The sequence below is a fragment of the Lissotriton vulgaris genome, chromosome 1_1 (genome assembly GCF_964263255.1).
Source record: "Lissotriton vulgaris chromosome 1_1, aLisVul1.2, whole genome shotgun sequence".
NCBI lineage: Eukaryota > Metazoa > Chordata > Amphibia > Caudata > Salamandridae > Lissotriton > Lissotriton vulgaris.
This window is the reverse complement of record NC_141685.1, coordinates 605,650,720-605,672,616: the sequence shown is the minus strand read 5'-3', so window position 1 is coordinate 605,672,616 and position 21,897 is coordinate 605,650,720. Positions and strand designations below refer to the sequence as shown.

Here is a 21,897-nt window from a genome sequence, read left to right as displayed (position 1 = left end):
GTGGCTGGAGTTTCAACAGTCGAAAGATATTGAACCGAGCGACATGTGACTACAGCTGTAAGGTGCCAAGCTCAGTGGTGAGTCAACCTCAGAACCGTCATTTTTGAGGGGCAAATTGTGACATTTTAGCCCACATGATATGCCGTCAATGGTCCTGGTGCGTGATCCTGTATGTTAGCAGGGGTAAAGACAGCCAGCACAAATATCGGGTCCAGCAAAAGGCAACAAATTCAGAGTGACTACACAGAAAAGGCGGATTTCCTACAAATGCCTGACTACTAACCTCTCACCTCTTTGACTGTAAGAATGTACATATTCTTTATTCCTGTACTGACAAGTTATGTTATGTATTGACTATTTTATGTCCTGTCAAAATAACAATGCATCATACGGTCTTTGTACACACTCAAAAATTATAACACATGTTACCTGCTGTATTGAATTGTCAAAAGCCTCGGAAAGGGAGGCCACAGTCAACCTTTGTCATGTGGGAGGAAAGCAAATGTGTCTGAGAATCAAGCAATAGATCAGAGTTCTTCTGAGCAGGGAAGGACTAGAGTAAAATACATCATGTATACTATAAACCCAAAACGTAAACCAAAGAGCTAGGAAAGCATAATAGACAAAAAAAGTCAGGCAATCAAAGAACTGCAGATGGCAAAAATAAAGAAGTGTGGGGATAGGAAATCATGAATGAAAAATATGGCAAGTGGAAGAACAATACAATGCAGAAAGGTGCCAGACAACATCCTTAAACCTTCATGCCTGTCATGACCCGGAAGTCCCACCATTGATACAGGCTCGCCTGCTACTCACAGTGGCCCAGTCGCCATAGGTCAGTCAACCAAAGCCCTAAAGGAATACACCTCACAGAACATTTTGTAGCAGACTTCGAAGCCTGGCTCCCTAGTTGATTCCTGACGTTAGCCCTTTTCATACTCTCTGAAAATGTCTCTTTACAAATCAAATCCATCTAATTGGAAAGGAGGGTAAAGCAGCATAATATTTTAACAAGTCTGTTCTCCAACAGCAAAAGCAGTGGTTCAACTGTAACATTAAGGCAAGTGATTGGCTTGATACTCTTGGTGTGCAAATGAGAAACGTGTACAATGGACCCGTCTTGCCATCTTAGGATTCACATGACATCTACTAACCACTAGGTTAATCTTCCCTCTGTTAATTAAGCATTTGGGAAGTTGCAATCCTTCAATACTGTAAGACTGTTTCGTATGTTAACGACACCCAGCTTATGCTGAAATTTGCTGAAATTTGATCAGTAGTCATGAGACACCCTTTGCAATATGGAAGACACCTTGGGACAGATTTACAAAAACATATCAAAGCATTGCAACCACAGTTCTTCCAGTACAAAAAATCCTATTGTTAGCAATCATTTTAAAATTGTTGCAATCTGGATGTGTGCTCTACGTTTGAAATGTTTGGAGGACTTAAACATTTCTCAGGCTTTGCACCTGCCTTGAGGAGGTGTTTTTTGACACAAAGCTAAGTCTGATACACTTTGTAGATCTTGGTTTGCATCAAAGACCATTGGTGGTAGTGTTAGAACGCCTAAAGTATTATATATAGAAATGGAACACCCCCTTGATAAGAGTTAGTACTAGTACAAACAGTGCAAAACGCTGTTAAAGCTACTCAAAGGGCAATTTTCCAGCACACAAAAGATTGGTGCGATTAAGTAGGCACTTTACCAAGACCTTGCACTCCTTTGTGTCACTTTGCAAGACTTTGCAAAGGGGCAAGGTCTTGATAAATCCAACAGCCAACTTACTGATGCTTAATGTTAACACAGCTAAGGTTGTTGGTACTTGCAAACATACCCCTTTCTTGTCTACCAGGTGTTTCTCAGACCACTTTGGACCACTACCTATTTCTATCCATATAGATAAAAACCATTTTACCTTGCCTGATTAATATCTCTTCTTTGATGCCTAGATTGCGAAAGTATGAATTGAGAGTTTTTCTGCAAGTGAGATTGTAGTGGAAACCTATTCAAAGTTCAATCTACCTTGATCTCCCTACGTCTTAGATCAACATATTGAAGGGAAAAGGTAACTTTCTAAACATACCTTTCCTTAATAGCTGTATAAAATGTGATTTTACCATTAGGTTGTATTTTGAAAAACTATTAAAAAGAGCCTTTAATTCATGTATCTTGCTGCTTTAAAACTGAAATTAGCTATATTGAATGCAATGAAGTAACCCAGTATTTTACTATGGGACATCCTTGCTACTGTGAAAATAGTTTTAGGGGAGATTTTCCAAAATAACGATATGTTTAACAATCAACTCCTACATGTTCTACTTTAAGATTGCTTTATTTGGATGTTAAAGCGTTACTAATAAGGTGAAATTTTTGTCCTGAAAGTGTTACCATTAAAATGTAATAATGACAAAAGAATGAAAAGATGCTATCACAAAATTTCCTCAATATGCCGCATTACTTTGGTTCTCTGTTGCATCATACTTCTAGTGGCTTAAGTATTTAAGAGGAATGTTTTGACCAGTCAAAAGGGGTTATTTCACAGGTAGAATTTGCAGTTTCAAAAGTGCAACAGCTAGGCATACGTGTTAAGCCTAGATTCATGTTTGCATTGATATGATATGATATGACATGATACAGGGAATTTGGAGAGCGCTCGTTCACCAGCGGTTTCTTGGCGCTAGGTAGGGGGGGGGGGTGCGTGGACATGTGCAGCGGAAAAGCCATTAGCCGTAGGCCCGGGAGAAAAGCCACGTTTTGATGGACTTTCTGAACATGGGATAGGAATGGATTTGGCGTAGTTCAGGAGGAAGAGTATTCCAGAACTGAGGTGCCAGGAACGCAAAACGAAGTCCACCAAGTTCTTTCCTTTTAAAAGAGTGCGGGGTCAAGAGATTGGAGCTAGCAGTGCGAAGAACATGGAGGGGGACATAGCGCTGAATTATATTGGTGATGAAGACTGGCCTGTGGGATGACAGGGATCTGTGTATCAAGCAGCTCAGTTTGAAGAGACAGCGCTGGGTAACAGGGAGCCAATGGAGGCTCTTAAGCAGGGGTTTTACATAATGCGATCTGGGCTGCCTGTACACTAGTCTGGCAGCTTGGTTCTGCACCAGTTGAAGTCTCTGTAGCTGATAGGCGGGAATTCCGGCATGGAGTGAATTAGCATAATCTATGCGTGACATAACTAAGGCCAGGGTGACTTGAATAGGAGCTTCAAAGTTGAGAAATCTGCTAATTTTCCGGATCCTACGTAAGTGGAAGAAGCAAGAAGAGACTACTGAGTTAATTTGAGTCTTTAGAGTAAGATCGCCGCTGATTGTGACACCAAGGCTTTTGACGGCACTGACTGGGGAGGGTGTGAGACCCATCGTGGGCGGCCAAAAGTTGGGGTTCCAGGGGTTGAGGGAGGTCCTTGTGAGGACAAGCTCCATCTTGTCAGGGTTTAATTTTCGCTGGTTTACGTTCATACAGTTTCTGATGAGTGTCATTGTGGACCGGAAGGTCTCCATTGCGTGGGGAGATGAGTCAATAGTGAAGATGAGCTGGAGGTCGTCAGCGTAGTTAAAAATGGTTACATCTCTCCCCCGTAGATCGGAGATCAGTGGCCGGATGTATAGATTGAATAGGAGCGGGAAAAGAGAGGAACCTTGGGGAGCCCTACAAGTTAGTCTCTTTTTCTCCAAGGAGAAGTCAGAGAGGCTGACAGCTTGATGACGGTTGTTGAGGAAGGAGGAAATCCATTTAAGTGGGGTGCCCTGGATGCCGGCGTCCTCGAGCCGCTCGACCAATAGGTTGTGGTCTACGGCATTGTCACTGTAAATAATGGTGCTATGGGTCCTGCAGTCCACAAGCAACATTTAACTTACAGGCCCTGAGCACACTTTGTGCCATAAATTAGAGACTTATCAGCAGGTTAAATATGCCATGCCAACTAAAAGTATCTCAATGTTCCTAGATTGAAAGAAGCATGTTGTAATCTTGATGGTTGGCTCTAATTCCCAATGCAGTCACCGCAGTGCCCGGTGGAATCTTTGTATTGGATGAGATTTCAACGACCTTAGGGTGACAGATGGGCATGAGCAGGTGAGGGAGCCTCACGTTTGCGGCTGTCCACAATAAAGCTTTATGAAGTACAATGAGGGCATTTAAGTATCCTTACAATTTGGCGACAAACGCCTGTTCTGCATACTTTAGCCACATTGAGATCGGATCCAGCATGAAATTGCCGGAACCATCCCCCCCTCGACACTGGGCGAGGATTTGTCCGGAGCCGGTGACCAACGATAAGGAAAAATCTCCTCCAACATATGTGAGGTCCTAGGAGTGAGTGTGGCTGGAGTTTCAACAGTCGAAAGATATTGAACCGAGCGACATGTGACTACAGCTGTAAGGTGCCAAGCTCAGTGGTGAGTCAACCTCAGAACCGTCATTTTTGAGGGGCAAATTGTGACATTTTAGCCCACATGATATGCCGTCAATGGTCCTGGTGCGTGATCCTGTATGTTAGCAGGGGTAAAGACAGCCAGCACAAATATCGGGTCCAGCAAAAGGCAACAAATTCAGAGTGACTACGCAGAAAAGGCGGATTTCCTACAAATGCCTGACTACTAACCTCTCACCTCTTTGACTGTAACAATGTACATATTCTTTATTCCTGTACTGACAAGTTATGTTATGTATTGACTATTTTATGTCCTGTCAAAATAACAATGCATCATACGGTCTTTGTACACACTCAAAAATTATAACACATGTTACCTGCTGTATTGAATTGTCAAAAGCCTCGGAAAGGGAGGCCACAGTCAACCTTTGTCATGTGGGAGGAAAGCAAATGTGTCTGAGAATCAAGCAATAGATCAGAGTTCTTCTGAGCAGGGAAGGACTAGAGTAAAATACATCATGTATACCATAAACCCAAAACGTAAACCACAGAGCTAGGAAAGCATAATAGACAAAAAAAGTCAGGCAATCAAAGAACTGCAGATGGCAAAAATAAAGAAGTGTGGGGATAGGAAATCATGAATGAAAAATATGGCAAGTGGAAGAACAATACAATGCAGAAAGGTGCCAGACAACATCCTTAAACCTTCATGCCTGTCATGACCCGGAAGTCCCACCATTGATACAGGCTCGCCTGCTACTCACAGTGGCCCAGTCGCCATAGGTCAGTCAACCAAAGCCCTAAAGGAATACACCTCACAGAACATTTTGTAGCAGTCTTCGAAGCCTGGCTCCCTCGTTGATTCCTGACGTTAGCCCTTTTCATACTTTCTGAAAATGTCTCTTTACAAATCAAATCCATCTAATTGGAAAGGAGGGTAAAGCAGCATAATATTTTAACAAGTCTGTTCTCCAACAGCAAAAGCAGTGGTTCAACTGTAACATTAAGGCAAGTGATTGGCTTGATACTCTTGGTGTGCAAATGAGAAACGTGTACAATGGACCTGTCTTGCCATCTTAGGATTCACATGACATCTACTAACCACTAGGTTAATCTTCCCTCTGTTAATTAAGCATTTGGGAAGTTGCAATCCTTCAATACTGTGAGACTGTTTCGTATGTTAACGACACCCAGCTTATGCTGAAATTTGCTGAAATTTGATCAGTAGTCATGAGACACCCTTTGCAATATGGAAGACACCTTGGGACAGATTTACAAAAACATATCACAGCACAGCAACCACAGTTCTTCCAGTACAAAAAATCCTATTGTTAGCAATCATTTTAAAATTGTTGCAATCTGGATGTGTGCTCTACGTTTGAAATGTTTGGAGGACTGAAACATTTCTCAGGCTTTGCACCTGCCTTGAGGAGGTGTTTTTTGACACAAAGCTAAGTCTGATACACTTTGTAGATCTTGGTTTGCATCAAAGACCATTGGTGGTAGTGTTAGAACGCCTAAAGTATTATATATAGAAATGGAACACCCCCTTGATAAGAGTTAGTACTAGTACAAACAGTGCAAAACGCTGTTAAAGCTACTCAAAGGGCAATTTTCCAGCACACAAAAGATTGGTGCGATTAAGTAGGCACTTTACCAAGACCTTGCACTCCTTTGTGTCACTTTGCAAGACTTTGCAAAGGGGCAAGGTCTTGATAAATCCAACAGCCAACTTACTGATGCTTAATGTTAACACAGCTAAGGTTTTTGGTACTTGCAAACATACCCCTTTCTTGTCTACCTGGTGTTTCTCAGACCACTTTGGACCACTACCTATTTCTATCCATATAGATAAAAACCATTTTACCTTGCCTGATTAATATCTCTTCTTTGATGCCTAGATTGCGAAAGTATGACTTGAGAGTTTTTCTGCAAGTGAGATTGTAGTGGAAACCTATTCAAAGTTCAATCTACCTTGATCTCCCTACGTCTTAGATCAACATATTGAAATAACTACAGAAAGTGGCCACCAGGCGAGTCTGCAGATGAATACACACATGATCAGGTCTCAGCGCTTGCTTCTATTGCTTCTCTTGAACCATTGCATTCAGCTGAAGGCCCACTGTATGGTTTTTATGGCTTTTCACAAAGACGACGCTGTGTTTATTTACAATTTTCTGGAACCCATGTCCTGGAAAGACCTCCAGTATCATATACTGCTAAGGTTCGGTGCTTTACATCCTTCATGGTGCATTTGCATGGGTTTCAGAGTTTGTGACCTCTAGCTATGGAATGCCCTCCATTTAAATTTTGACTCCATCACTGATTGCTCTCAGTAGCTAAGGATTTGAACACCCATCTCTTCTGTTGGGCTCTCCTTGTAAGTAATGTTATTCAATTTTAATTCTACTAGCACCAAGGTGGTTTAGGGGAATACATAAACTCTACAGGTAAAGAGAAGAAGCTCAGTTATCAAAACATTTGCCTGTATTAATTTGGTGGTGCTGCAGAAAAGATTCTGAATTACCAAATGTAGGGGCAGATTTACAAGTCCCTTGCGCCTCTTTTACTCTGCCGTTGCGTCACTTTTGTGATGCAGCTGCCGCGCAAAAAAGACGCAATGGTGGGGTATTTACAACATGACGCATCTGGGAGATGCGTCACGTTGTAAAGCCCTGCGCCAGAAGTAGGCGTTCCGGCCCGGGGAGTGAAGGGGGGCGTTCCAGCGCAGGAACGCCTCCTAAAAGTGGCTGAGTGAAAGCTACAAGATTTCACTCAGTCACTTTTGGGCCCATGCTGCGTCGAAACCCTGTGCCTGCTTGAAGCAGGCGTAAGAATTGACGCAGCATTGCAAAGATAGGCCCCCCAGAGCATTGCTGGAGCTGCGTCGCGCTTGCGAAGCAACCCCAGCAATGCGCCGCCTTTACGCCACAGATGCGTCATGCATCTGTGCCGTTTTTGCCCCATGGTGTGCCGCATTCTTAATGCGGTACAAAAGGGGGTGGTGATGGACGGAGCATCTGAATCAATCAAGCACTCACACCCAGTCAAAAGATCTGAGTTTAATCCATCACCGTTCTATAGCCCACTCTGCCACCCCAGTTCGGACATGGCTATATGCAAATCAGTCTGACCCTGTGCCTCATGGGAACCCGAGTTCCAGCCCGAACTGCCAAGCCATGTCTTCCCTGGACCAGAAACAAGCTTCAGAGGACCGTTTTCTGGAATTCCAGCCGTCTTCAGCCCGGCTTGCTTGAATCCAGTGGCAAAGTGAGCAAGGGACTCACGTCTGAGCATACCCTGCCACACTTATGGCGGCCAAAAGCGGTACAAAAGGGGGTGGTGATGGACGGAGCATCTGAATCAATCAAACACTCACACCCAGTCAAAAGATCAGGGTCAAGGCAGATTTGCATATAGCCATTGTCTGACCTAGGGTGGTGTGGAGTGCAAAAAAACGATGGAATTAGGCCCAGATCTTTGTACTGGGGTGAATGTAAGACATTGTTCTGCATTCTGTCCATCAACTGTGTTTTTTGCATTGTAAATGCGGCGCATCTATGGTGGCGGAACCGTGGCGCACAATAACTGGCACATCCCTGCTGATATGCAGGGATGCACGAGTTATTGTAAATCTGTCCCATAGAGTTTGTGCTACACTTTCTGTAAAAAGTTTGAACATGTTGCTCCCGTGTTGCATGCAGCTGGTAATCCCTCAATTTCATAGTACATTCAGGAATACTTTGTTCATGTGCCTGCATTACATTAGCAAAGGAGGAGCATGGACAAGGATGCCACTGAGAACATGGCACATTCAACTAAGGAGGTTTCTGTCCGTTTAGAGCAATCTACAGGGTGTCCTTTGAAAGACACAGAAAGTCATAGGAACCACTAGACACCCACACAGGGTCATTATTTGTCAGACAAACAAGAGGTGTTTATTATTGATACGAATAGCCTATGTCAGCCAGGCTGTTCAATGGTCTGCTGTACCTCACTCATTATAGAACCTCCCCACATTGACATCGACCAGATTCTAACCTAACCTTCAGTCTTTTGAAGACCACACCCAGTCAGGAGATCTCCTGCACAGAGGCATAGAAGATGGTTCAAACTCCCTTTTTCCTTTACCCATGCAATCTTTCCATTGTATGTCTTAACTCCATAAATGACCACATAAGCTGGTTTGCTGATCAGACACACTACTCAGCAAATTAGTGTGTAGTAGCAAAGCCAATGCCTCATAGAACACAGAGCTAGGAAGGAAATGCCCCCTGACTGCTGGTTGAATAATAAAATACAGCAATAATCAGGGTTCAGTTGCCCTTCAAGCACCTAGGTCCCTGTGATACCACACAGGAGGCACCTGATGGAAGCTTCACCCTTGAGAGTGTGCGCCTGTGTAAGAAAGGGTTTTGAGCCACATTACAAAATTCAGATAGCCATACCAACATCTTTCTCTGTTGGATAGTCCGCGTTACTGTGCCACCATCGTGTTTTTGTAAACATTTTCTTGCAGGTTTGATGATGGAACAATGCATTTTAACAACCGTAGATTTCTACATTTAACATAAAAACAATACCACACTTTAGTGCTAGAAAAATGTTTTACTTGAGGATTGCAAAGATACTCTGTTCTACCGAATAGTTATTCAATGATGCTTGCAAAAAAGTAGTTAAATAGTTAATGTTTGGAAATAATCCTCTTGTGAAGTCTCAATCATGAAGAAATGAGGACCTACAAATCAAATGAAGCATGTTAGAACCCATATAAAAAAATAACAATATGTTTTTATTTTTTCAGATGAGCAGCTTCATCTCCGTTGCACTTTTATTGAGTGCCGTGCATTTTGCAAATGTATTCTGCTATCCAGATGGAAAGGTCAGCATGGCCTGTGATAACATGTTACCTATACATGGAGGCTACCGTCCACAGACATCACTGGCTCCCTACAGCATCTTGGTATCACCCACTGCATTTAAGGCAGGAGACCAAATCACAGGTAGGCTATTCATAAAGTACAAATATTTTATTTAATAGCCAGATGGTTGAAAAAGAGATATACTGATTGCATTGCAAGATTGAGCCATGAGGATAGGTGAACATGGGAGTGACTTTTCCGCAGCAGGGTCCAGTTTCAAAGATGTCTGCTCACAAAGCAGGTGTATTAGGTAAGTTATTATATATGGGCAACATTGCTTATATTCACTCAGTGAAGTTTCAGACTTGGAAGGCCTTCTTTCCTGTTTACAGATTTCCTCTTCAGCCAAAATAACTATGGCCTCATTTATGAGAAATGACGCATCGCTGCATGAAAGCAGCGATGCGTCACTTCTCAGTGCACACTCCTTGCGACACACTTGATGCGTCATATTTACTGTGTGACGCATCATGTCGCAAGGAGTTACAGATACGTCAGTATATCTGACGTGTCTGTATGGCGCAAAAGTGTTGCATTGCTGGAGTGTGTCACAAAAGTGACGCAACTCCAGCAATGCATCCTTTAACATGGGGCAAGACCCATGTGAAAGGGCCTGCGTCAGTCCTACGCTTGCTGTGAGGCAGCCGTAAGATTTTGATGCAACGGCGTCCTAGAAGTGACGCAGTGAAATCTCATTGATTTCACTGCGTCACTTCTACGAGGCTTTTTGCGGGGAACGCCCCCCCTGCATACATTATACCTGACACAGGTATAATGTAGCGCAGGGGTTTACAAAGTGACGCATCTGCATAGATGCGTCACTTTGTAAATAGTGCACAACAGGAGGTATGTGTTACGCTGCCGATGCGTCACAAAAAGTGACGCATCGGAAGCGCAAAATTGACGCCAGACCTCATAAATGAGGCCCCTAGTTTTGTGCTCTTGCTTATTCTCACTCAGCCTCTCTCTCTATCTCTCTCTCACACTTTCTCCATAGTACATCAGGGCATGAAGTCTGTAGGGCACTCCAGCTATTAGACCGACTGATCTACAACCTATCAAAACATCTCTCACTAATAAGCATTATGAATGGCCATGAGTAAAGAGCCTCCCTCATTTCATCAGTCTTATTAGTTGTTGGTGACCCCTGGATTCACAGATTGAAGGTCTCTAACACTGGAAGCAAATAGGACGATGTTTAGGTGAGAGTTAGAGGAAGATAAAAATAAGAATTTTCAGGATTTTGTCCAGAAGTTTATTGTAAGATATACAATTAAAAATCCCTGTAGTTGATCATTTGCAGCACCATATTCTAGCACTGTACAGAATATTATAATGCCTTTCAATGACCATATTGTAGTGAGTGTTGATACAAAAGCCAGATGAAAGGCAGGCACACTTAGGGCCTCATTTATGAGAAGGTTGTGTAACATTTGCACCACGGAACGTGGTACATGCTTGACATTAACATCTAAGTCAGATTTTTGAAGCCACACAAAGGCACTTTGAGTGGCTCTGACTGGCTTAAAAAATCTGAAGTAACTCAAGACAGCGTAAATCACTGCGTGCGGTACTCTGCCCTGTGTAGCTGCTCCCACGGAACTCCCATGGATTTTGAAGCATCACCAGTTTAACAAGAACTTGTAAACTGGAGATGTGCAAAAAAACTTACACCTTCCCAAGAGAGGCATAGCAAGGAGAAATATCCCTATTTCTCCTCATTTCTTCCTCTTTCTATGTGTGCGGCATTCTGCAGCACACATAGAAAGAGTAATATGCCTCCCAGGACTGGTTTTGTGCAGGAAGGTGCCCCTTCCTGCACAAAAACAAACTGGCATGCAAAAGATACACCCATGAACCATGGTGCGGGAGTGCCTGCATTGGCGCTAGGCTGCTTGAATGCGCAGTACTAACTTCAATGCAGCACATTCCTGGCCTTTCCCTGTCACACAGTACAGCGCGGCAAGTCCTTGCTGCACTGCATGACCTCCTGTTGCATCATATTTGCATCATGCAACATTGTACATGCATGATTCAAGCCTCTAAGTCACATCAGAAGTAATCCAATGTAACACAAATCACTGTGTTGAGTGACTTTGCCCTAGTTAGAATTTCCATGGCGTTGCCTGGGCGCCACCATGCAGCTCCCAAGGTGGCTTGTTGCAATGCACTGCCTGACTTCCTAAAAAATGAGGCTTTAGGGTCTAGAATCATTCAAAAATACCTTCTCTTCTAGTTTAGAAAAATCTACAAGAATGTGATCATTTCAGTACTTTTCAAATTGTATCAAGGTACATCATGTCTTCACAAGCTTTTGTTAACATTATTTTAACAATTGTTCTTTAGTCTGTTTGTGTCCTGACTCGATATTTCAGTGACCTAAAAAATGTAAAAATTGGTAATGCTCATTTCAAATATAGGAGAGATGTCCAAGATGTATTGTAGTATTTTAGTAATGGTAGACAGACTCAAAGGTAATGCATAACATGTTGATGCTACTCATAAAAAGAAGTTATACTGAAGAAAATACATAAGGAATATAAAAGTTTACCTCATGCTTAAAATATCAAGCATGGAACACTCATGGAAACTGTCCTCCATTTTAGGAATACTCCTCTTGCTTGTGAGTCTACTGAAGTAAAGTCTAGTTTAGACTATGCTGTACTTGAAGCACTTGCAGAAAGAATTAATCTTAACACATGACCACCAGAGAACTCTCCAGGAGTTGCCATTCTCAGTTAATACATTCAGAAACTGGGTAGCAAAGTTTCATGCAGAACTGGGAACATTGTGTCAAATGTTTAATTGGAAGAAAGCAGGAATTCTAGTAGCACTCTGGCCATAGAAACGTCATTAACAACGCGGGCTAAACCACACATGTCATCATTTCAACACAAGCATATGCCTTAACCACGCATATGCCTTAACCAGGCATATGTGCGTGGTTATAGCAGTCAGCGCTCTAGATACTGAGCAGATGGGCGGGGAGAGGAACAGGAAGCATTGGAACAGAATGGACTGGGATGCAGCTTGGTAAGTAGGGCTGGGGCCGGGTTTAGGGCTCAGTTCGGGGAGAGGTCAGGTTAGTTTTTAGGGCAGGGGTCCAGTTTTAGGGCTCAGGGCAGGTGACTGGGGTTAGGCTAATTTTTAGGACTGGGGCAGTTTTCAGGGCTGGGGGCCAGTTTTAGGGCTCAGAGCAGGGCAAGGGCTGGGATTAGGGTAGATTTTAGTGCTGGGGCCAGGTTTTAGGATTCAATTTAGGGGGTCGGGTAGCTTTTAGGGCTGTGGCTGAGTGAATTGCAGGGCTGGGTGCTTGATTTTAGGGCTCACGTGTGATCTTCACTACACATATGCCTTTACAAATCATGCATTTACAATGACATTTGTTGTAAAGGCATGCATGGTAAAGGCATGCTTGTTAAAGATACGGTTGTGGTTAAGACTGTGTTGTTCAGGTGATGGAGCGGTAATTTCTTCTGGTAATTTCTCAATGCAAAACCCTCATGCTACCTCTAATTTACCGCTCAAAAGGTGTTGGGCCCTTCACACCATGTAATACCTTCAGGAGACTTTAAATAAAGATGAACAGTCAAAAATGCAATTATTATGTTAAGCCAATAAAGAGAGTTGTTGAGTGTTTAAAGGGTTTTATTTTCTAGTAAAAAGTTAATTTTCTCTGACCCTTTATTCATTAATAAAATATTAATCAGGTTACAGAATTTGAAAACCAGGAAAAATAGCATTAATACAGAACATTTTACAGTCTGCAAATCAGCATTACATATAGGAATGAGGCGCAAAATGTCATTCAAGACTCAAAGAGTTTCTAAGAAAAATATAGTCTTGCAAGGCTAATCAAAAATCAAATAGTTTGCAAAAATCTCCCATTAAGAAAAATAAATGCATAAGTCAAATAAATCTTTTCAGACCTAATTAATTTGTCTAAGCATAACTTGAAGTTTAGCATCTAATTCTATTTAATCAGCTGTTCTTCTGCATCTGTCTGTGTCTAAAGAGCAAGCAGGGAGTGAGATAGCCCCTCCTTCACAAGACCTCAAAGGAATGCGGCCTCAAGTGCCAAGATATGACGTGGAAGCAAGAAACCTCCCCCTGATTCTCCTCGAACGACCCTGCAGCACCCGTGACGATCTCGTACCTAACCCATAGGCTGTCTGGCCTAATCTGTTCCTTCTCTTCAAGAGCTCACACACCCCCTAATGAGCCTAGAAGCCAGCTGAGCTGAGAAAGCCCGCCCCTGTCAGTTTTTATACACAAAATTTTGGCAGACTACACAAAATGTTGCATTTCAGGAAAACCTGTATGTTGATTGGTTAGTCATGGTGGCATGAGTTCTCATCACCCTGACGCATTCTAAAAACCTGACCATGCCAGTTTTTAACAAATGAAGCATACATAATAAATACATTTTATAAGTTTGCAACAATTGCTAGGGAAAATGTTCAATAGTCTTCCTTCCTGCCAAAGCGCAGTCAGATGGACACTTTTAACTAACACTGGTACATTTGGCAGAAACACAAGGATGTACAGTTCAAGGTGTTCTTGACTTCTTGGCATGAGGAAAACTGCCACAGTCTGCGCATGCTCCCTTTTCATTCAAAGTAAGCCATAGCTTTTGATGGTTTCACAGGCAGCCATTTAATGGTAGGCCCCAAAAATAAAATAAACAAAAAGATAATGTTAATTTCATGTAAATCAGCACATTATGTTTCCAAACTCCATACTAATACTCATTATAAATGTTTTCCTAGCCAAGCTACTAGTGTAAAGCAGCTTTTCTATTATTTATGACAACATGTAAAATAAATGTGCACTGTACAACAAAGAAAAAGAGGTGTTATTAACTGAAAATATTTATCAAAATATGCAACAAGTCAAAGTCTTTTAAGACAGAAATAGTGAATGTATATTGCATGGGATGAGCTGGGAAGAGAGAAACATATTCTATTAATCTTCAAAGCTAAAAAGGCCACTTTTCTCTACATTGCAAAAACACATGTTAATTCAGAAAAAGCATTTCAGACTAAATAGGCCTCACTTTCATGATTTTCATGTGCCATGGTTTTAATTTGCACCAAAGTGTGCGTGGCAATTTAAATGCAGTCTGTCTGAAGCACAAAAAATAAAACAATGCCTGACTGCAGAGGAAATCTGCTCCATCAATCCACCCTTCTGATGATTCAAATCATAATAAATTGATTTATAATTCATCACATATATTTCATTTTCACAAGTGACATTTTTTAAAATTGCAAAAGCTGAGCATATAACAATTTTAAATCTATTTCTAAGGCAAACACAAGTCTATCTGTAATCAGATCATATATAGCCAAGCTCAAATGTTTTAGTGCAGAGTTCTGTAAGTAGCTTCTTGAAACAGTCTTCTTTAAAATAAGTAACTAAAATAATAAAAAAAGGAATTCAACAGGACAGTTTCAGCATTTCTTTGCTCTTTGTCATCAGCTTGCCATCAGAATGGCTCATTGGCATTCTGTACCTTTTTCAATGCAAATTAGACTACTTAGGTGCTGAGAAACTCTGACAGAGCACCATCAATCCTTGGCACTTTTTCAATCAATGCCTTTCACTCTTATTTTCACTTTGATCAGATTCAGATGATTCACCACTTCCTCTGTCAGACCAAAGCCGTTGCACCATCCATTATGCAGATCTTGTGTAGCAGCTGCAATCTGGTGAGAAACTGCACACTGTACATCAACCTGACCTACACAGCCATGGCTAGTGTTCTCCTCAGTGTTTTCCACAAGTGCATTTGCATATGCATTTTCAAGCCACTTTGGTGTTGGTGAGACACCGTCTTTTGCAAAAGGTAACTCAGTGCTGCCATTGTGTTGCTTTATTATGCTTGACACTTCAGGCAGATAGCTGCAATCCATTCCTTGTCCAATCTGTTGTTCTGCACTCATTATCTTTGAGACCACATTATAATCTGATTTCAGAGAAACTGGCAATCTATACCTGGGCATCAGTCTTTGCAATAACACTTTTGCCACTTTGCATTTGTCACTTTTCCCAAAAACAGTTCTGATACAACCCTGTTGTGCTGCGTCAAAAACATTTTCTTGAGCCTCTTTTAATTCACCTGTGAAGATTCTATAGAATGTACATGCTAACAGAACACAAATGTGTGCAACTGAATTAGCATTTCTCTCTCCCATGACAACAGTGACTCTCATTTGAGCAGATATACTGCATGTTATGGTAAGGGCAATCAATTTCGAATTTTGGACTGGGGCAACTACTGAGAGCCATGACGCTTTGACACCATAATGCATAAGGAGCACAGCATGTGCTGCTTTTAATGTGTCACCTTTCAAACATGGGCAATCTACAAAATGGACATTGTTGGGCTGACTCAGGTGTTCATCCTTAAAGTCTGAATTTGGCTTTATGCATACTTTCATGATATTTAGACACTCATATTCAGTTTCATCACAAACCAAATCATTTGCTGACATTTCTGTGAAGTTAGGGTCAAAGGTCATTGGGCAATACATCACAGACCTTTGAACACAGTCATCTTTTTGAATAGGCAATGAGAGAGTGCAGCCCTCCCTCTCACTGCAAATTGGTGTATTTTCTTTTAAATAAACTTTCATTCCTAGTGCTGGGGCGCAACATTCTTTCTTTTTCAACTCTAGGAATGTTTTTGTGCAATTGTTGTCCAATGGAAGCGGATCAGACACACCTTTGTGTGTCAGCCTCAGTAAAGGCTTAGCCACTAGGGAAAGGTTAAGTAACCACTCTCTACAGCAGCTAACCATTCCCAAAAATTTCCTGACTTCTTTCTGAATTTGAGGTGGATTCATCTTGGAAATTATTTCCACCTTCTCTGGTGACACCTTTCTACCTCCCTTTCCAATTTTGTGTCCCAGATATTCATCTGCTTTTTGACAGTACTCCTGACTATTCTCATGCAATGGCACTGTTACATGGACTTTGCAAAAATCAATAAAAGTAAGCCATTCTTCAGCACATGGAATGTGAAAAAATATATTGGCTGGATTCGGTACCACAGGACAACATGGAAAAAATATGCTTTTAATCTCCTGCACTATTCTGTTCTTTTCATTTATTTTCTGTGAGCCTGTGATCAGAAAGTTACACAAACTTCCAATCAATTCCATCAAAAATCCTTTTATTGGTAACATTTCTGCAACTGATGGTGTTCCTGAATGCATGTCATTTGGTTCTAATTTTAATAAGACATGTTCTGCACATTTTATTAATCTGGCATCCTTCTCTATGAACTCTCTTATTTCTGTTTTTATTATTTTTTCCAAAGCAGAAGGTAATTTTTCAACTGTCTTTTCTAAAAATAATGCTACAGCTGTTTCTTGTTGGGCCATTTTAAAATGTACCTCCTCATCAGGAATCTGAAAATGAACATTATCTGATGTACAGTAATTTGTGCTGCTTAATTTGCAAAACAATTGTTTTCCTGCTAGGTCAGAGTCACAGACAACAGTTTTGCAATCCTCCTCAAATGGGCCTAATTTTGGGGCACATTTTTCTAAAACTGGGTTTATAATTTCTTTGTTTAAAACTCCTGCAACTAAATCTGGACTTTCCGCTGCCTTCACAATGGACTTGGTAAATTCAGAATTGTGATAGTTAAAACTCTCATTTTCAAACACAGCAACCTGTTGGACTGGGTTCTGATTTTGTCTCTGGAAATAATTCACTCTTGCTCTGGACACCTTATTTAAATTAATTTGAGCATTTTCCATAATTTGTGGGACCATCTTTGCTTGGAAAAATCCTGCCATAGGTACCTGTCTCTGAACTGACATTTGCATTTGCTTAGCTGGTATATTTTGCATCTGCATTTCTCCATGTTTTTGTGCATCATGTTTAAATTTATATTTCTTCTTCCAATGCTCAAATCTGCTATAAAGATGGCAAAAGGACACATTTTCCAGCAGTACAACACCCATACCTGAATTTTCACAAACCAAACCAACTTTACTTCCATCCTGTGTTCTTTTAATCTGTACCCAATCAACATCCTTTGCTGGCACTCCACCCTTCAGGAAAATAATCACTGCTATATTTTCCTCCATAACAACAGAAAATAATGGTGCATTCATGCAAACCCTTTTCACTGTCTCCTCACCTGGCCTTTGCAAAACTTTAGATTCAAACCACAATTTAGTCTGCATGGCAATGTAAAAGAACATTTCCAAAATATTGCACAGCTCTTTTAAAATCTCAACAAATCCATCAACATTTGGGTACCACAACATAATTCTGTCTCTCAATTGTGGGATTGTGTTCAGAAATGCTGCAAGTTCACTTTTATTCTGTGGCATAGGAACATGCACTTCTCCCACTATTTCTCTCAATGAGTAAGCAAAAGCTTCTCCCTCATTCTGCTTATTATTTTTCTCAACTAAATCTGGTGGCTTCTTTTCCTTATCCAGTTTCCTTGCTAGGTCTGGTGGTTTCTTATTCTTCTCATGTTTTCTTGCCAATTTGTCTCCTAATTTCTCAAACCCATTGCATTTAAAAACATACTTTATTTCTGCAATGTGCAATTGCATTCCTGAAGAACACATTTTCTCATTTGCTTCATCATCCATATGTACCCTAAAACTTTTCTGAAATGGGAAACTTCCTGAAACATCAATTTCATATTTTTGAGACAAATCTGTCAGGCCATTATGGGTAGTTAATGCACATGCAACTGTTTCCTTACTCAGGGAAATTAATTCTTTTTCCTGACACTTGTTCACATTTTCATTATTTAAACAGCATGGACTGTTATTTTCTCCATGTTCAAGTGCTGAATTTAAAACACTACGCTGTTTCTCTTTTTCAGGGCCTGTGTTAATATGTTCTCCCATGTTTTCTATCTTTTTAATCACTGCTGCTTCATCTAAGCAGGTTTGAAAAATAACATTTTCAATTACATTTATTTTATTTGGGGCTGCAGATGTTGTAAATACCATGTTTCCCTCACCTTTCAGTGCTTGGGGTAATTTCTGTTTAATAATCTGTGTATTCTGAGTTTCTGAAATAAACTCTGCCATAATCACTCCTTCTGCAGCTCTTTGAACCTTTTCAGTAGGGACCATATTAATTGGGACAGTCATAATTTTTCTATGCATTATCTGTGCATCTGCAGTTATCAATTCTTGGACTGAATCAGGCACATTTGAAGCAGTAACACCTGGAGGTATCACTGTCAGTGCTGAATCAACAGGTAATGGGTCAATATAAAATGTTTGCACAGTTTTCTCAATCTGTGTTTTTCTCTGCTCAACAGAAGCAGTAGCCACTGTAGTGCTTACTAGTACACTATTTTCAGTATTTTTAATGGGAACCACATAAAGTGGTGGACACTCAGTTAACAATGCATCCATTATTTCATCACCTGAATCATTATTTATTTGAAGCTCTTTATCATCATTAATTCTCTTCTCCTGCATTTGGTGCTTTACCTTTTTATCCTCACTTGCTTTCTCTCTTGCTACCTTTTCCCATATGCTTAAGGCCTCAAATTGTGCAGCTTTAGATGGTGTCTTTATTTCACATAAGACTTCCCTTAATTTGTCAATAATTTTCAATTCAAAAGTACCATGTTTTGGAAACCTCAAAACACCCTCTTTTTCAGTAATCTTGCACCATTGGTGAACCCACATACATGTATTTTGTCCCAAATTGGTAGACATAAAATGCACAGGTGTTCCTTCAGGAGCATCACCAATAAAAAACAAATTCTTCACTTTACCTCCTAACAGCTTCTTTAAGCCTTCAAACAATTTCATTTTTGCAATAGTTCAATGCAATTTCTCTTTTACAAAGCTGTCAGTCTCAATTTCAGTCAGTTTTACTCCTACTACTGACCCTCCACAAAATCTTACTGCAATATTTCTCTTAATCAATAACTCTGTTAGTAACAACATAAATACATTCGCTACTCTGTCTGTTGTGCTAAATAAAGGATAGATTTATATTCACTGCGAGTAACACATTACGCTTACCCTTCACAAAGTAAGACCTTCTGTTTACTCTTCAAATACTACAGGTAAATCCCTTCCACTTACCTATCAATCAAGCTCAGAAGAACCTGCTACTCCTTTGGCCTTATCCTTCAGGATATATCTTAGCCCAAAGTTTCACCAGCGTACCCTTTTGCTGTCACTCAAGCTCAGAAGAACCTGCTACTCCTTTGGTGTGACCCTTTCTAGGTGATATCAGACCAAAGTTTCACCAGCGAACTCTTTGCTACAAATCACTCACACAGAAAATAGTCCCTAATTTAACACTGCCAGCCCTACCTAGCTTCTCAGTGTTATTCCAACAGACGAGTAACCTCACTGCAGTGTGGCTTCCATTTACCACCCGCTATTCCTTCCCGGGATTCCACAGGTGTGCATACCTGCGTGTTCAGACAACATAGAACAAGACCCTTACTTACATTAAGAGTTAAAACATGTAATCAATAACCAAAAATTATGTCCTATGAAATTACCAATAATCAATAACACCATCAATTAAAAATGAGCAAAATGTCACCAACAGTAAAAAAAAAAAAATCCTTACTATTTTCAACACTTCAAAAATACATACATGCTAGCATATTAACAACATTTCACAGCCCTATTGATACTCACACCACTTCTTGCATCACCTTTCAGTACTGCTTTGCCAATCTTCAGGTTCCGAGCATTGGAGTCAGGAATCAGGACTTGGACATTTATCTAACTTGGGCAATTATTTTATTTCCCTTCTTAAGGTCAATGATCCATTAGTTGAGTAGTTGATGGTGAAATCAATAATCATTAATCACCAAACTAATCAATAATGACCATCCTCTGATTACCAAAAACTGATGGAGCGGTAATTTCTTCTGGTAATTTCTCAATGCAAAACCCTCATGCTACCTCTAATTTACCGCTCAAAAGGTGTTGGGCCTTTCACACCATGTAATACCTTCAGGAGACTTTAAATAAAGATGAACAGTCAAAAATGCAATTATTATTTTAAGCCAATAAAGAGAGTTGTTGAGTGTTTAAAGGGTTTTATTTTCTAGTAAAAAGTTAATTTTCTCTCACCCTTTATTCATTAATAAAATATTAATCAGGTTACAGAATTTGAAAACCAGGAAAAATAGCATTAATACAGAACATTTTACAGTCTGCAAATCAGCATTACATATAGGAATGGGGCGCAAAATGTCATTCAAGACTCAAAGAGTTTCTAAGAAAAATATAGTCTTGCAAGGCTAATCAAAAATCAAATAGTTTGCAAAAATCTCCCATTAAGAAAAATAAATGCATAAGTCAAATAAATCTTTTCAGACCTAATTAATTTGTCTAAGCATAACTTGAAGTTTAGCATCTAATTCTATTTAATCAGCTGTTCTTCTGCATCTGTCTGTGTCTAAAGAGCAAGCAGGGAGTGAGATAGCCCCTCCTTCACAAGACCTCAAAGGAATGCGGCCTCAAGTGCCAAGATATGACGTGGAAGCAAGAAACCTCCCCCTGATTCTCCTCGAACGACCCTGCAGCACCCGTGACGATCTAGTACCTAACCCATAGGCTGTCTGGCCTAATCTGTTCCTTCTCTTCAAGAGCTCACACACCCCCTAATGAGCCTAGAAGCCAGCTGAGCTGAGAAAGCCCGCCCCTGTCAGTTTTTATACACAAAATTTTGGCAGACTACACAAAATGTTGCATTTCAGGAAAACCTGTATGTTGATTGGTTAGTCATGGTGGCATGAGTTCTCATCACCCTGACGCATTCTAAAAACCTGACCATGCCAGTTTTTAACAAATGAAGCATACATAATAAATACATTTTATAAGTTTGCAACAATTGCTAGGGAAAATTTTCAATAGTCTTCCTTCCTTCCTGCCAAAGCGCAGTCAGATGGACACTTTTAACTAACACTGGTACATTTGGCAGAAACACAAGGATGTACAGTTCAAGGTGTTCTTGACTTCTTGGCATGAGGAAAACTGCCACAGTCTGCGCATGCTCCCTTCTCATTCAAAGCAAGCCATAGCTTTTGATGGTTTCACAGGCAGCCATTTAATGGTAGGCCCCAAAAATAAAATAAACAAAAAGATAATGTTAATTTCATGTAAATCAGCACATTATGTTTCCAAACTCCATACTAATACTCATTATAAATGTTTTCCTAGCCAAGCTACTAGTGTAAAGCAGCTTTTCTATTATTTATGACAACATGTAAAATAAATGTGCACTGTACAACAAAGAAAAAGAGGTGTTATTAACTGAAAATATTTATCAAAATATGCAACAAGTCAAAGTCTTTTAAGACAGAAATAGTGAATGTATATTGCATGGGATGAGCTGGGAAGAGAGAAACATATTCTATTAATCTTCAAAGCTAAAAAGGCCACTTTTCTCTACATTGCAAAAACACATGTTAATTCAGAAAAAGCATTTCAGACTAAATAGGCCTCACTTTCATGATTTTCATGTGCCATGGTTTTAATTTGCACCAAAATGTGCGTGGCAATTTAAATGCAGTCTGTCTGAAGCACAAAAAATAAAACAATGCCTGACTGCAGAGGAAA

The 21,897-nt window shown here is 40.5% G+C and overlaps 1 protein-coding gene across 1 annotated transcript in view; it reads left to right on the top strand.

The window, feature by feature from the left end:
* LOC147747555 (ferric reductase 1-like) overlaps positions 1 to 21,897 on the top strand; it is a 553,652-nt gene that overhangs the window by 31,829 nt on the left and 499,926 nt on the right. The window contains exon 2 of the mRNA XM_086954125.1: positions 9,190 to 9,388. Within this exon, the coding sequence (XP_086810251.1) occupies positions 9,190 to 9,388 (199 nt within the window). The remainder of the gene's footprint in view (positions 1 to 9,189; positions 9,389 to 21,897) is intronic.